This window comes from Argiope bruennichi, chromosome 9, assembly GCF_947563725.1.
Source record: "Argiope bruennichi chromosome 9, qqArgBrue1.1, whole genome shotgun sequence".
Lineage (NCBI taxonomy): Eukaryota > Metazoa > Arthropoda > Arachnida > Araneae > Araneidae > Argiope > Argiope bruennichi.
In genome coordinates this window covers 106689560-106706641 of record NC_079159.1, presented here as the reverse complement: position 1 = coordinate 106706641, position 17082 = coordinate 106689560, and the positions used below count along the sequence as shown (strand labels likewise).

At 28.9% G+C, this 17082-nt stretch overlaps 1 protein-coding gene across 1 annotated transcript in view; it reads right to left on the bottom strand.

Annotated features, from left to right (window-relative positions):
- Positions 1-9197: 9197 nt before the first annotated feature.
- LOC129985180 (cyclin-dependent kinase 10-like) overlaps positions 9198-17082 on the bottom strand; it is a 30944-nt gene continuing 23059 nt past the window's right edge. Inside the window, exons 10-14 of the mRNA XM_056095106.1 lie at positions 15908-16031; positions 13934-13983; positions 10443-10532; positions 10299-10351; positions 9198-9497 (exon numbers count right to left, since the gene is read on the bottom strand). Coding sequence (XP_055951081.1) covers positions 9445-9497; positions 10299-10351; positions 10443-10532; positions 13934-13983; positions 15908-16031 — 370 coding nt within the window. The 3' untranslated portion in view covers positions 9198-9444. The remainder of the gene's footprint in view (positions 9498-10298; positions 10352-10442; positions 10533-13933; positions 13984-15907; positions 16032-17082) is intronic.

The window sequence follows — 17082 nt, the reverse complement described above, 5'->3', positions numbered from 1 at the left end:
TATCCTTATAACCTAATGAAAGCAGTAACCTCCAATGATTACCTCGGAAACTCAGAATCCCTTAAACAACTAAAAATATGGTTATTTCAAGTATTATGTGGCTAGACTTTTTGCACTATAAGAAGCTCTGAAGTCCGATAAAGTACTGATATCACGGCAAGCATCAAGGGCAATGATAGCTGACTTTACTTTCCTCAATAGAACAACAACCCGCATAGGAAGGTAAGAAATGTTCATTATAAGTAAATTAAAATATTAAATTGTATAAATTCACTTGAAGCATGCGTTAAATTTTAAATATTTTATTGAACATTCATTTTGACACACACATTACGTTTTTTTAACAAAATTGTTGGAAAGATTTTTGGAATATATTTATTGATTTTTAAATTAAAATTTTCTTTCTAATATTGCTGCTTTTTTAATAAGTTTCCAATTGCCAATTATGCATCAGCCACCGGAAGCCTTTCGTGCCCTTAAAAAGGGCGAATCAATAGATGGTCGTGCCTTTGACCTATGGACGTACGGCCTCATGTCCTTCGAGGTACTCAGTAATTTCCACATGGTGCGGTCACTCAGCTGCCGTCACTTGGGCGCAGAACTTCGGCATGCTTCAATAAGGGGAGCCTTGCAGGTAAGCAAATATAATAATTTTTACATTAATTAAAGTTTTGTAAAGTTTAATTTCCTGAATGATTTTTATAGAATGATTAATAATTGAATTAACAAATAGAATCAATTCATATTTCAAACGTAAAATTCCGAAAGAGGATCGGGCAAAATAGCTGAGTCAGATAAATATTTTATCTTAACTTTGAATTTAATTAAGAAAACTAGAATCCTTGGTGTTTTTAAGTTAATTGTATAGAATAAAAAGAATGCGTGGTTATATGCCTTGTTCAGTGTAAACATTTGATTCCATTTATTTACCTGAAAGATTTTATCTCCGTACATTCAAGGGTCAGAAAAATTGCTACAGGAGTGCTTATTCAAATAACAAAGATATGCAAACAATCAGAGTAACGAGATGTGGTCAGCAGCACCCATATAAGATTATGAGTGTTGTTAAAGTTGTTAGAGCAGCTCTTGCTGCTGAAATATCGGATTATCAAGATTTAAGTGAGTTTAAACGTAGTGTTATATTCGGCGTGCAAAAGATGAGACATAGCATCACCGAGTTATAATTTAAAATTTTGATGACCATTTTACTATTGTACTATGAATATCGAGAATATGATAAAACATCAAATCTCTGACATCGCTGCGGTTGAGAAACAAAAAGAAAAAAGAGAATCGTGAAAGAATAGGACCAACGACAAATCATTAAACATAAAATACCAGCAATCCTTCCTCACATAGCCTAGGATTTCAATGCTGGGGCATCAACCAATTTCAATGTGCGAATTATTCAACGGACCATTATCGATATGGGCTTTCGGTGCCGCAAGCCTACTTTTATGCGGTTGTTGACTGGATGCCACAAAGAGCTACATCATGTCTCTGCCCACCAAAAATTATATTGAAATGTTGATGACTGGGAACTCATTGCATGGTCTGACAAGTCTCACATCCTGTTGTATCCAGCGGATGAACGTGTGCGGGTATGGAGAAAACCTCATGAATCCATGTACTTACCCTATGTGTCAACGGGCAACTTCAAGGTGGAGAAGGCACTGTCATGGTATGAGAGCTTGTGCAGTTGGAGTATTATGGGAACAGGGGATGACTCTGATAGGTGACGGGCACATAAGCCTTCTGTCTGATCACTTGTATCTATTCATGTCCGATGAGCATTCCAATGGATTTTGACATTTCCAGATGAATAGTGCGGCACCCCACATGTCGATAGTTTCTACCAAGTGGCTCTGGGGGGAATGCTCTTCTGAGTTTAGTCACTTACATTTGTCTCCTAAATCCCCAAACATTAATATTACTGAGTCTATATGGTATGGCTTGCAACGAACTGTTCAGAAGAGATCTCCACCACCTCACTCTCTCTTGGATTTGTGGACAACACTGCAGGATTCATGGTGTGAATTCCAATTCACCTTCAAACATTAGTCTATGCCAATTGTGTTTCGACAATTCTGCATCCTCGAGGTTGCCACACACGATATGAGGTAGATGTACCCAATTTCTTTGTGTGTGTTTTTCAATGTGCTTAATACTGAATATTCGTTTGTTTTAACCTTACACAATTCCACAACTCTTCATGGATTAAACCAAAATTTAGCACATGTATTCTTCAGTATATAGATTAAATGAGCTTTAAAAGTTTCTAAGCTATAAAAAAGATCCTAAAATTCAGAACATTACCTTCATAGTGGCAATAATATCATTACCTTAGTTGATTTCTAATCCCTTTTTTCAGGTTAATTTAAATATAGTTTTTGCCCCCCCCCCTTTTTTTTGCCCAATTAGAAACTGTACGACTGGAAAGATTATTTCTTCTTGTTTTTTCTTTTCTTTATTATTGTGTTTTTCATTGAACGAATAGACACAGATCAAGCACTAGTGCAGCTTGCAGCAGCAATTACAGTGGTATTCCAGTTATTTGTACACATTAAAGACGATGCATGGTTAAATGGTTTGTTAGATGTAAATAGCTGATGTAATTTAGCACGATTTTGGCTAAATCTCATACGCTTTTATTAAAACAAATCAAAATAGAAAACGATTCAATTTCTTCCTCTTGATTCCCAATGCTATTGATAGCTACGAATAAGTCCCCCCCCCCTTTTCAGGAGTAGGAAGCATTGAAAGATAGCCAAAACCGTACAAGATAAAAAATATAAATAATTTTACAGATTTTAAATTTTTATGATGAATGAACAACATTCATTTCTTATCTGAAGATTATTATCGAATTACACATACATTTAAGTTATAAAAATATTAGAAGCATTTGGAACGATTATCTCGTTACAGATAGTTTCTTTTTTTACATGACAAATTTATAATAATCTTCTTTAAATTACAATAAAAGGATAAATGTTACCGTTTCTCCATAAAATCTTCTTTTCTTAGATAATCTAAATCTGATTCTTTCATTTTAAGGAAGAGGCCTTCACAGATAAAATAAAAACAGCACTCCCTGCAGTGGAAATTACTAATGAGGATGTAAAACTTGCTCTTGACTTTATACATTCATTCCTCAAATCCGATCCATCTGCAAGAATCACGGCTGAAACTGGCATGAAATATTAATTTCTTGGGCAGGGGGATTACGTTTGTAATGATGTTGACGCACTCTGGCAGCGCCCAAGTAAGTTCTCAAAAAATATTTTAATCAGATACTTCTTAAATAAAGCAGTAAAAATACAAAAGAATTTTTCTAATATTTTAAAATGGTTATATACATTCAATCGCATTTCAGTCCAATCAAATAATTATTCAATAAATTTAAATCATGTTTATTTTCTACCAACATTCGGCAGACAGCTGATCTGCCGGTATAATTTGCAACAAAAGAAATTTCAACTCTTTTTAATGACTTTACTTGAGGAGTATTTTTTAGATTCAAATGCTGACAGACATTCCATTCATACTATTTCAGAATCTTACACCTATCTTGTCTCACTAATTCTCAAATTAGTGAACATTCATCTGAAAAGGATTATGACTAAATTTGAACTAATCTAAATCAATTCCTTTCTTAATCTTCATATACTCACAAGAAATATAAAGATAATAAATACAGATACTGCCACCTATGAATAAAACTCTAGTGGATAGAATTTTCTTCCTACTTCTGCGATAATATAATGTGTTCAATAAAAACACATAGCTTTTTTAAATTTTAAGATAAAAGAATCCACATATGTGATGGTTGTACGGGACAATTACATTATCCATGTTGTCTGTGTTTGGTATTTTGAAAATGCACACATTTATATAGACTAAAAATAAAGTAAAATACCTATTTATATCTTTTTATTGCCATTCTACAAAGCAGAAATTTTTGCATGCAAATATTTTAAAATGGAACTGTGTACTTCCAAGCTTTTTTTTGTAATTTTATGCAATTCAAATTTATGTGGGATTTTGGAATTTTATCGCAAGAATTCTGTAAAATCTACTATTTAAAACTGATTTCATCTTTTTAAAATTTTAAAAAATGAGTCTAAAAATTTACATCCTTTTTCATTCATTTTATCAATATAAATAAACACACTTCTGCTATACTTTAACAATTTTTAAAAATATTTAATAACATAATTTCTAACAACGGATTTGACTGTTATAAAGAAATTCCAAATGTTTCGAATATTTTATTAAAGATGATAAAATACATAGGTTGATTTAATATGAGTTGCTTTAAATATTTATATCAATAGAAAGGTTCAGAGACCAGTGCTAATATAATTACGAGGCTTTTTTATCTATCATAATATAAACTCCAAACCACTTTGTTGAGTAATCACGAAAAAATGAATAAACATAACATGTGAAATTCAAGTTAAAAACAACTAATATTCCCATGCAAAATAGCAAATCTCAAAAAGGAATAGTAAATCTACGGTTGTCGCTGAAAGAAATTCCCGTAGTTATTTTCATAAATAACTTTGATATCCTGGATACAAATAAGCCTCGCAAAACATATGTATTCTTTAGAAATACCATTTAATATAAATTAATTATTTCTTATCAATTACCAGAGCTGACAAATCAAATTCTGGCAACCAACACTGAATACATAAAATTATTGTAAATTAAAAATACAATTTTGTCAATACACTGCCTTTAATATTCTGTGCATATACTTAGCTGAGTATTTTAATTCAACTCGACAAAACACGTTAAATCCTTTTGCTGTGTCCAATTCAAAAAATAAATTAATCTTTTGTCAAATGCAATTAGTTTCACACATATTACCTAATATCTATTTATTCATGATGGAGTAAATGCTGATCGATAAAACATGATATGGAGTAAGTGTATGAAGTATCATTTCCATTATAATTTATCAAAACATTTCGATTTTTTTTAGATCGACAAGTGAGAGCATTTATGGCCCGACGATTTATCATCATCAAATTGAAGAACCAACCTTCAGAAGGAGGGTGGGTAAAAGGTTTCGGCGACGCTGCTCCTCTGTGCGAAGAATGTTCAGAAATTGCATTCCCTGCATCAAGTAGAAAAAACAACAGGCTTTTGAATGCGCGCTCACCTCTACCCCCCCCCCCTCAAAAAAAATTATTGTTCTTATCATACTTCGTTTTCTGGTGTTATAAACCAGGGGTGTTTGTGGGACCCCAAAAAATCCCCTGAAACTTTTACGGACTTACTACCGACATTTTGGAGTTTCGATAAGGGGGGGGGGAGAAATGAAAAATTACGATTATGAAGTATTGAATGACCTAATTATAAAAGTTCAATGAATTACTTTTTTTGCAAAATTAAGACCTTTGAACCCAGGTCACGTGATCGCACATCTGGTTGAACGAAGTCTCTCCCTTTTTTTTCTGCCGCGCCTACTTGCCGAAAAGAATCCAGAAGAGAATGTCCGAGAACCGGGGGAATGAGTCATAACTCGCAATAAGGAAAGAACAAAAAAAAAGTTTTTTCCCCCTTTTCACGCATTATCACTGCCTTTGGAGAAAGAAAGGAAAAGTTTTCACCACACACACTGACTTTGCGTTTTCTGCTTTCAAAGCAAACAAAATTACCCAGATCAAAATAAATAATTCATTATTATTCCTACTTCCTTTTGAACGACGATCCCCGGAATTTCCAGGGTATCGAAGTTCAAAATCCCCGGAATTCCGGGGTTTCCCCGGAGCACAAACACCCCTGTATAAACTGAAAGGTTCAATTTCAAACGTCTTATGAATATTCTATAATTTCTAGCCTTGAAATACACTCAAGAATGGATATACTTGAGAAAAAAAAAATATGTTCAGAGATCGATTTTCTGCTGAAACATTATCACTACATGGTACGTTATATAAGCATAATAAGAAATATCCGAACGTTTATTGATTTTATTCATTGCATGGATAAGAGAATATGCTTTAATACCATACAGAAATACCAAAAGAAATTTCGCAACATTCTCAGCAAATTCAACTTCCAAGTAATTCAATAGAATCGGACTTCTAATACATCATAAAAGTGACTGAAATAGTAAAATATAATGCAGCAAAATGCCTGCAGTAATGTATACGATTATTCTTGTGAAAACTGTTTTACTCACAAAGCTTCCTCAATATCAACATTCGTATTTATGATCTTATGAACTAAAAATAATTGGATCTGAATTGAACTTCTGCAAAGGATCAGGGTCAACATTAGCTGTTTAAGTTATGGGGTTAATTTGCGCTAAATATCCTTCCATTCTTGCTCAAATGCATTATTGGAATTTCGAAAATACATGCTTTATCCGTACTTAATTTCAGTATTCATAAGGAATGGAAAGGGCACTTATACTGATTCCAATTAATGCAGAGCTGCCAACACCACATAAAAAAAAATTTAGGAGCACAAGACTAGAAAAATAGGAGCAAACAAGAAAAAATAGAAGCAAATCTACGATACCAAATTTTTACTAGTTATTCCCATGTACTCCCTTATTTTCACAGTTTTGACATAGATTTCTTTAAAGCAATGAAACTCAAAGAATGTTTAAATAAACAACAACAATAAACAAATTAAAATTATTTTATATATGAAGTACACACATAGATAACTTTACTTCTTAAATATAAAAACTGGTTCTTTAGCTGTAAATTTTCTTACTATGCATTATTTAAGAAGTTTACTGTAGTTAATAAATTTCTAAACATTTCAATTTTGATTGATATTACAAAGACTTACCTTTTTATTGAGATTTCCAAATCATGCTAAAAATATTTTTATAGAAATATTTACAAAATATCTTTTTTTTTTTTTTTTTTCTAAAGGAAAAAGTGAAAAATTTTTCTATGAAATTTTTAGATTCATAAAAAAGACCAGCTTCATTAAAAATAAGTATAAACACAAAATAAAGAAAACTATGAATATTCCAATACTTATTTATTTAATGCAACAGTAGTAGCAGACTTTGCTTTTTTAAAAAAAAATCTTTATCATATTCGTTCCCCTTCTTTCCCTCCCATGCTCCATGTACTTGCGCGTATAAGTCAGGTGGCAAGCTATAATCCGGTCGAATCCAGTTTGGTTAGGATTTCGTTCGCGGGGAAAGCGTGGAGGATCTTCACATCCGCGTCGTGGCAGAGAAGTGATATGTCTCCGCATTGAGAGCGCGTTCGTGTTCTAAGCGCAAGTCTAGCGACTGACGAAAGGCAAACCGCATTCAGTATCGGAAGCGATAATTTTTCAAAACAGAAAGCAGTATTTTTTTAAAAAAAAGATTGCATTTGGCAAGCAGATTATTCAAATTACATAGGGAGAGTGGGGAATACAAAAATAAAACCGTCAAACTTTAAAAAATCGGAGTTTTCTGATAATTTTTGGATTACCGGAGTAAACTGATAAAAATCGGAGTACTTGGCAGGTCTGTTAATGGGAAAAAAAGATCTTATTCCCAGCTCTTCGTCAATTCCACTATTTCTGATATCTGATTCTATGAACAAAAACTGTCATTTAACGAAATGAGTTTCTTCTGAAGTTTTAATGTTCAGAATTCATACAACTGCAATTTCATATTTTATGGATTGAATATGACAATATTTTAAATTGAATTATATTTAATACTCAGAGCTCATATACAGTACTACAATTTACCATGTCCGATTCTATGGACTGCAGAAGGCATGCAGATGGGTCAGATTCTCGCCGATAACACCAATACTCAAATCCTTCCTCATTTCAGTTGAACATTGAGGAGAATTGAACTGCAGCCATTACGATTGACTTAGTACCTTTCACTTGAATTAGAACACGGTGATAATCATGCCATTGTATACCTAATGAAAAAAGTGTGAAGTTCATTACAGCGATGAAATCTTTAGTTGAAAAATTTAAAAAAAATTAAATCCATCAAAATTTAAGTAAACATTGCTCGCCAATTAATTTAGTATTAATAAAATGACAATTTTCAAAATTTTAAACTGTGTAAAAATTCATTTTTGTGCAATATTAGTATAGGGAGAAATGCCAAATTCTGTATTAATTTTTAAGTAATTAAAAGTAAACTTAAAATGTTTTAAAAAATCGTTCCAAGAAGCAACTTCCTATCCTTCAATGTTATATTTAAGGAAGCTTATAAGTTGACCAAAATTGGCAGCTTTTGTTCAAAATTATATATTGATAATTTCGAACACATGTTTAGGAATTATATTATTTACACTATTTCATATTAAAATGTATCGGCACTGTTCTGATTGTATACTTGCTGCGAAAGTGGAGATAAATATTTTGAGATTGAACATTTAATTTCAAACTACAGTCAGATGAGGAGGATGTGTTTCAGAAGGTGTCTGCAAGCTGAAAATATACAGAGTCAGGACACACCAATCCTTTTATGCTCCCTAATGTTAGTGCAATAGGGTATGAATTCCATCAATGTCGTATAGTAAAAATAGAAACAGCTCCCTTCATTAATTATCCAGTAGGACTAACTACTCATATCAACAACTTCCTGGCGATTTCTGTCATGAAACGATCCTGTTCCAAAAAGTAATTTTTAAACACTATCTTCCCCTTTTAGTTAGAAAGGATTTTGGAGGCAGTATTGGTATTCTAAATTTAGAGAACTTCTCCTTGGAATTAGTAATCAAAATCAAGATGAAAAAACCCGATTTTTTTACAGCTAAGATTTTTTTACAGCAGCAGAGAAAATTATATATATATATATATATATATTGCTGTTCATTTCATACCAATTCTAATGCTCTACAGCTTTTATACAAATCCTTTTTAGGATCGAATTTATTCTTTTTCCAGTAATCTAGGGAAAACTAGGAATGGGGGAGCATTTCACTTCATTCCTACAAAGCTCAATTTGCCAAAAAAGGATAATTTAGGTTAGCAACATAAAACTAAGTATAACTGAAGTGAATAAAACTTAAATTAAAATTATTCCAAAGAATCATCCATTTTTTTTTATTAGTTGCTTGACTATAAATGATCTGCATGCTTGTTATATTAGAAACATTATAAACTATTTTAGTAACAAATTCTTAATAATGATAGAGGGTTGATTTTATTCATAAACACATAAAATGCAAATATCATACATAATGAATGATATGAAACAGAACTGTACATAAAGTAACAATAAACAATGATATAATTGGCATAAATGAAAATAATAGCTTTTGTTTTAAAAACACCTGACATTTAAATAAGCATTGTCTATGGATCATGATATGTTAAAAGGAAAAATTTTCTGAGATCAGCACTTGTCTTATTTTTCAAAATTGTACACATTTTTGTCATATTATGCATAAATACATTGGTGAAAATTTTCCATAATGTCCTTTTCTCAATTCTGCATTTACCTTATATTTCATTCACTTTTTTCAAAAGAGCCAAAAAGGTATCCAGACTGCATGCTACAAGAAAAAGAATTTTCAAAATTCTGAGAGTCTATTTAACATATGAAAATACCAGTACAATTCATTAAATGCCCTACAGTTGAAATTCAATTATTTACATATAAAATTTTAGGCTTAAAAAACCCAATTCATTGTAGAAATTAAATTAGTCTGATTTTTGAATTAATATAATTAGGATTATTTTATTTTAAAAGCGAATACATTCATTTACAATTAAATTTAATGTTGTTGAAACAAAACAGAATTTAATGTAAATAAGAAAATATGCTAAGAATCTAAAAGCTTTCTTTTTTTTTAAAGTAAAAATACAAAACATTGTTAGTGAATTACAAAGCATTTTAAATTTTAGAATAAATGTATTAAAAGAAAAAAAAGTGGTTGGTGTTTAAAAATATTATCTTTAAAACAAAAAGTGGTAATTAAATATTTAAGAAAATTTTATATTTTTACCATAGTTGGAATTTAAATAAATCAAAATTTTTAATAAATGCATGCCTAACTTCAGTTTTGCTTACTAATTTAATGGAATAATTCTGATTGTTGCTTCAGCGATGGATTTCACTTAAACCTTTAACGATGAATGTGATTAATTTCACATACACACACACACACACACTCACAAAACCTCATAAGGAATTATTAGAGCATGTAATATTACAGTACTTCTAAATCCTTAAGGCTTTTTATGTAAATGACTATTTAATATTATAATACACAAGTCAAAAATAAAAATAAAATTTCAGCATGAGATAGGAATTAAATCTATAAAAATATTTATAAACAAAAATATGGCAATACCTAAAGGTTTATCATTAAAATATGAATGGATTAAACATTTCTCTGCTGAAAACCTACAAAGAAAGAAAAAAAAAGATATTAATTTCATACATATTATTTTCAGCAAAGAATTAAGTGCAGTAAACAAGACAAGGATAAGCTTACCTTTTACTAGGGTTATATATGAATATTTTATGTAATAGAGCAATGCAGGTAGTGGGCTGTTCAGCAAACTTCAAAGTCAGTTTGTTATGCCTACAAATAAAATAAATAAATTTAGTTAATCACAAGCTAAATGTTCATTATTGACCCTACAAATAAGGATCAAGCTTTTGAGATTATATTGAGTATTCAGATGGAGAAATGTAATTTTGGTTGCTCACAAGGCCTGAAAAGGGGCCTTGAAACACATTTCACACACAAAAAAAATACTCGTATTTTTCTATTAATTAACAAAAATGGTATAATAAGATGTAATAAAGCTGTAATTATGTTTATGAATACATCTTTATTACAGCATTTTATGATTAGTTTCTGATAAATAGAAAAGGATGCAATTTTCTATTTATAATAATAAAAATTTATGTAATATAATGTAGATAATAATAATTTATGAATAATTACTAAATTGGGTAATAAAGATTTATGAAATATGCATCAAAATGACAAATTGTCATATCATTTTGATAAAATTAATATTTTAATCATACAAATAATTGGTAATTATTTAAATAAAAATAATAGCTCCATAAAATTTTGAAATAAAATTCGAAATGCAAATTACTATAATAAATTAATATGTGATTTTTTGTTTCATTTGCTTATATATTTTATAAAGAATTCATTGAAAATATAAATATTAAATAAATATAATATTAAAAATATAATATATTTTTTTTATTTCAAATTTGCTGCTCAAAATGCTTAAGTTAAGAAACTATTCTTGCTTGATGCTAGATATAGATCTTAATGTAGATGCAGTGATAACCACTATAATTTACAAGATTCAATGTGATTTTATAAGGCAATTGATCACCCAATATAATTCTGAGAACATAGACAAAATTTAGCTATAATTCAGATTATTTTATAGAAATATTATAATATATGATCCTGGAAAGCCAAACTCACAGACAAATTACAATTTCATAAAATAAATTGATGGAAACGAACAAAATCTCATAAATATTTGCAACATTTGAGAAGATCATCTTCAATCAATTGATAAATGTTATCCAAATTGTATAAAAATATTGTCATGTACATGATAAATTTCAAATATATTCCTTAAATAAAAAAAAACGGTTCTTATGATTATGGCTAGAACTATATTTCAAACACATGAAAGCACCTAACTTTGACTTGAATTAGTGGATGAGAACAAACAGTTTAATAATATTAAAATGCATGTATATTCACTTAAAATAAAGTATTTTTATTCAGTAAAGGCATTTACAGTATAAAAACAAAGAGCAAAAAATAGCATTTTCCTCAGCCATGTTCTGGGTGTTAGGCTACTTCTGAGGAGAAGAAGAAATTCTAAGATAAGTGCAGTGATAGCACTTTTAAGGGTTTAGTTATTCTATTTTTAGCAAAATTTTAACTTAGAAACTAGGGATGTTGCAACAAATAATTTTTCAAGAGAATACATTTTTAAAATATGAAGAATTTTAAAATTAACCTAAAATTTTTCTATGTAATTATCTAAACTGAACTTTTAAATATTATTGGAATACATTTTTTTGAGCACTTCTAACATAGAAAAAGTATATATTGCACGCAGTACATAAACAACAAGTCACTTGCATGCTTCTCCTCGAATTTACATCCTAATGAAAAGGGGGGGGGGGTAGCAAATAAAAGAAAGCAGAAATTATAATAAAATGAAAGAAAACAAATGTGAAGGAGGTAAGAGTGCAGGGATGATTAGTAGGCTAATAGCTAAATTAGAGCGAAAATACAACTCAAGCAAAAATAAATCCAAATGAAGGAAATGTTTCTTTTTTTCTTAATGATTTATAACTCTGATGTGGTGGTCCATGAAGAAATGTAGATATTTTCTAGAGCTATTTTGTGTAACCCAATCATATGCCGCTTCCATCTATTAATTTTTTGAAAATCTGCCTTCATTTTCCGTTTTTATCACTTACATTAATTTTCATTTGAATTCCTATTGACAAAACATAACTAAATAATATTTAAAAAGGAAATGCAAGTTTATAAAATTATTAGGATAAGTGGTCCTAATATAAGAGACACAATTTCCTATTTGGTTTCACTGTTCATTACTGCAAGTCTTGAAGCAGAAGCAAACTCTGCAACATTTACAAAAATAAAAGTGCTGAAAATTCACAAGGAAATCAATCAAAGTACAGCAATGATTGATTTGTCATTTCAAACAAGAAGAAATAAATTGCATATAAAATTGATGAGTCTAATCATATCCTTTGCCTGCTAAGATTATCACGTTAACAAGAAGAAAAGTCTATTCTCTATCATCCATAAGCATTGATTATTCAGAGTATCAAATATTTTTTTTTAAATTAAATTTACAACTAAGAAAAAAATATTACTGAAAATGTTTTAGCCATTTTTTTTCTGTTTATAAATTGTTTATTATACACAGTATTTTATTTTACTCTATAGTTAATTTAATAAAAAGGTTTTACATAACAATTTTATTAGTTGGAGATTATTATTTTATTTTTTTACTATTCTAATTATTTGTTTGGTATTAGTTAGCAATTACTTATAAAAAATGTCAAAATTAAAAATAATGGATTTTCTAATTCATATCAAGTAACACTAAAATAAAAATTTACTCATGTTAATCAATAGAATAAAGTTTTAAAAATGCTTAAAAGAGTTTTTAGAACTTTAAAACATCAGGAAGAGTAAAATCAATTGTAAAACATAATCTTCAACAACATATTACTTCAAGGTAAGTAAAAATTTTAAACTTGATACTATTCAAGTAAAAAGAGTTAAGGATGCCTGAAGAGAGAGATTCAGAATTCAAAAACATTTAAACTTAGTATTTATCTTCTGAAAATTGTAAAACACCATGTATCTGTCGATCAGCAAAAGTAGATTGCTTTAAGAAGAAAATTTTTTTAACTTGACAACAAGAGACAATTGGACAGAATTATGTATATAAATGTTAAATTTGTTTAAAATTATGTTAAATTTGTAGATTTTTTATTTGTAGTTTCTTAGTTCATTGATATTCCAACTATTTCTAAAAATTACTTTAAAATTATTTTTGATTAAAAAATAGTGGGCTAAAAATATTTTTTTTCTCCCCCTGACAACAATTCTCAAAAAGAAAAAAAAAACTGAAAATATTCTATGATTCATTTTAGGATGCTAAAAACTCTTTACAGCCTTCATGGTTTTATTACATTACAATAAAATTCAAATAAAATATCAAGACACCATATTTCAAAGCAAAAAACTTATTATGAAACAAGATATATTTTCATGTCATTAAATTCCACATTTATTCAAAACAGTTGTAACATTTGAAAATCTCTTATGTTTCAAATTGAAATGGACTTCTTTATTGAGGCATGCTAATAGTCATATCCTAATTTAACAAATATTATTATTTATGCAATAAATCATATTGATTTAACAGAAATTAAAAACACACATACGGTTGATCTCGAAGTGTATAGTTCTGCAAGTGAGGAAGGTCCGAAAAACCCTAGGGAAAATAAATAAACATCAAACTTTATTTCAGATAGTAATGTCATAAAAAATTTATAATGGGGGATAAACTGTATCAAATTATTGCATAATATATTTTTCTCGTGCTTTGAAACAAATGAAAATATTTAATTCCAAAATAAATTATTGAAATTATTAATATATATGAAATAATGTATTTAACATTATTTCCTAACATTTAAACACATTCTTAAATACATAATTTTGTGAGCATAAACATTAAAGCACTTAAAGACTCATAATTCAAAAGAGTAATTTTAAAGCACTTAAGTGCTTCACCATTTTAATACACTTAAAATGCTTCAATTGAAAAAAATGAATAATACACTATACAAAATATTCATAAATTAATAATTTGCACAACTACAAAATATCAAAGACTGAATTTTTTATTTATTTAATGATAAAACATCAAAAAATGACATCCTGCCATTTTGAGGTAGGCATAGCTCAGTTTAAAAAGAACACATTATTCAACAAATGAGAAACTAGATTCTTTTATAAATAGTGAATTTTTTTTTTAGATTGGTAGAACAGTGGGATTTTTTTCATAATAAATATATCTAAAACAAATCCAAGAAAAATGCTTTTAAGTGCCTTGATTCTATATTATAAATAATATTAGAAATAAAAAAAATTAGCATTTCAAAATTGTATTATATAATAATCAATCAAAAGCATATTAAAAAATCCAATTACAGAAGAAATCCTAATTTTGTTATAACAAGAACTATTTAAAAATGAAAAAAAATTGTACAGATGTGGCAATAGGAGTGTAACTCATTATGATAATAAAATCTTTGATTATATTTTTATGATTTCACAAGAAAAAAAAACCCTTCAAAAATAGATTTCAGACTGGTGGATCATATTCCTTAATTTACAGAAGGCCTAGTATATGTGAAAGATAAATAGTACTCTCATAATAAATTTGGAATGGATTTAAAGAATTGGTAATGAGAATTACAAATTCTTTAAATCCTTTGCAATAAGAATCTTTAACTCCTCAGTAATAACAGCTTGTAATGAGATAGAAAATAAAAATTAGTAAAAAAACAACCAATAAGCTTAATTTAATATGATGTAATGACATGAACACCCCCAAAACAGTTAAAAAAATAATAAATAATAAAACCAGAAAGAGAGTTATTTTAAATAATATGGTTATAAATAAATAATTTAATATTTTAATAGCGAATATTTTTTACCAATAAGGCTGAGCATTCTAATCTCTGGTGTTTGCAATAACATACTAGTTGACCATTTGCCACATTTTGGTAGATCTGAGGGAAATGGTTGCATGTTATGCACAAAATTAATCATTAGCAGTAGTTCTTTTTGAATGAAATGCACTCGGCAAACTAGATAGCATAGGGCTCACAGCAGTCGTTTAAGATCAGGTTTATTTAATAGTTTGGGAGGAAACAAGGACTGTAGCAGTTCATACACGAATGTAATTATAACATCTTGCACCAAGGTCGCTTAAGAGCAGGGGATTCTGGCTATTTTGTCACAAACTAGTTACGTCATCGGCAAACACATAGTTTGACATTTGCACCAAACTAGCTTCCTTTGCAGATTGGATAAAAAACAATTACAGAGTGATAAAGCAAATTTAAATTTAAAAGCAGTATTACACAACTGGGCACACTAAAACAAATCAAATTACAGCAGTTGCCAAAAAGAAAATTCTGTGCGGCTTCCCAGAAATTCCAATGTAAAGGAAAAATAATATTTTTGTTTAAAAGCATCTTATTAATTAGAATTCACGTATAAAATTTATATTACAAATTGTTTCCCTTTCTGAAATGTTAAATTTAAAATAAACACATTAATTATATAAAAATTATAATAAATCAACAAAACCATTTATCAATACAAAATAAGAAGAAAAAACATACGGGCCAGATACTTTCAGTAGGAGTTCCAAGTAAATCTACTAACGTTGAAATCGCATCAAGATCAGATTCAGTTTTGAAGAGAGGTCTCTTCAATAGGAGTTCTGCAAAAATGCAACCAGCAGACCTGAAATAGAATGCAGTGTTAAAAACTATTAAACAGAAATATGAACACTCAAGCCAAATTCCTAATAACTGGCCATAAGTGAATGACAAAATGATTTGCCCATGTAGTAATGGGATCTCATGTCCAAAATTCATTATTGCATACTTCATCTTGATAGCGAACTTTTAATCTACTGATCGCTGATTTTTGTTTCTGTACATTTTGTTAATAGATGTAGCATGAAAAAAATTATCAAAAATAATTTAAATCTATTTCATTCTCACAAAATTGATTTCCTGTATATGAAAACAAATTGTATTTTTCATGTCGAATATGGCAATAATATTAAGTATTTAATATATGAGTTTTAAGAAGTTGTTTCCCATACAAAGCACAATAATAGATAAAATTACATCGATAGGTACAGCAAAATTTTTTTACAAGAAATTGATAGAGAGATATCAAATTTTACATTTACCTTAGTTAGCCATGAATATTAGACTTTAACGCAAAATCTTGAAACTTGTGGAGTTAATAATATTAGCAATCATGGTAGTAACAATACTAAGGATGGTACACACTTAAATAAGTAAAATTGCAAAGGAAATAAATGATAATAAATTTTTGATTATCATATAGCAGGGAGAATTCCAGAAAAGATAACTCTACTCTGATATAAAGAATTTTATATTTAAGTCCTCATTTCATATAAATATACAATGTTGACATCCTTCAGTTATGTTAATCAGATAAATTATCATCTTACACTAATAAAACCAACAATTATTCCAAAGTAACAAATTATTTTTCAAAATGAATGAATAAAAATAATAAATATTTATATTTTGGGTTCAGTTGATAAGTCTTAAAAGTTATATAACCTAATTTTTATTTGTTTACCAAGAAATAATGTTCTTTTACACAATTTGAGTCTTCTTTTTAGTGCATATTATGTACAGCCTTTTTAAAGAATTGTCATAGATATTTTAAATGAAAATGGATAGTAAATTCAATTGATATGGGACATATGTTCAGCCTCTAGAGTATTATCTAAACGACAAAAAAACATAAG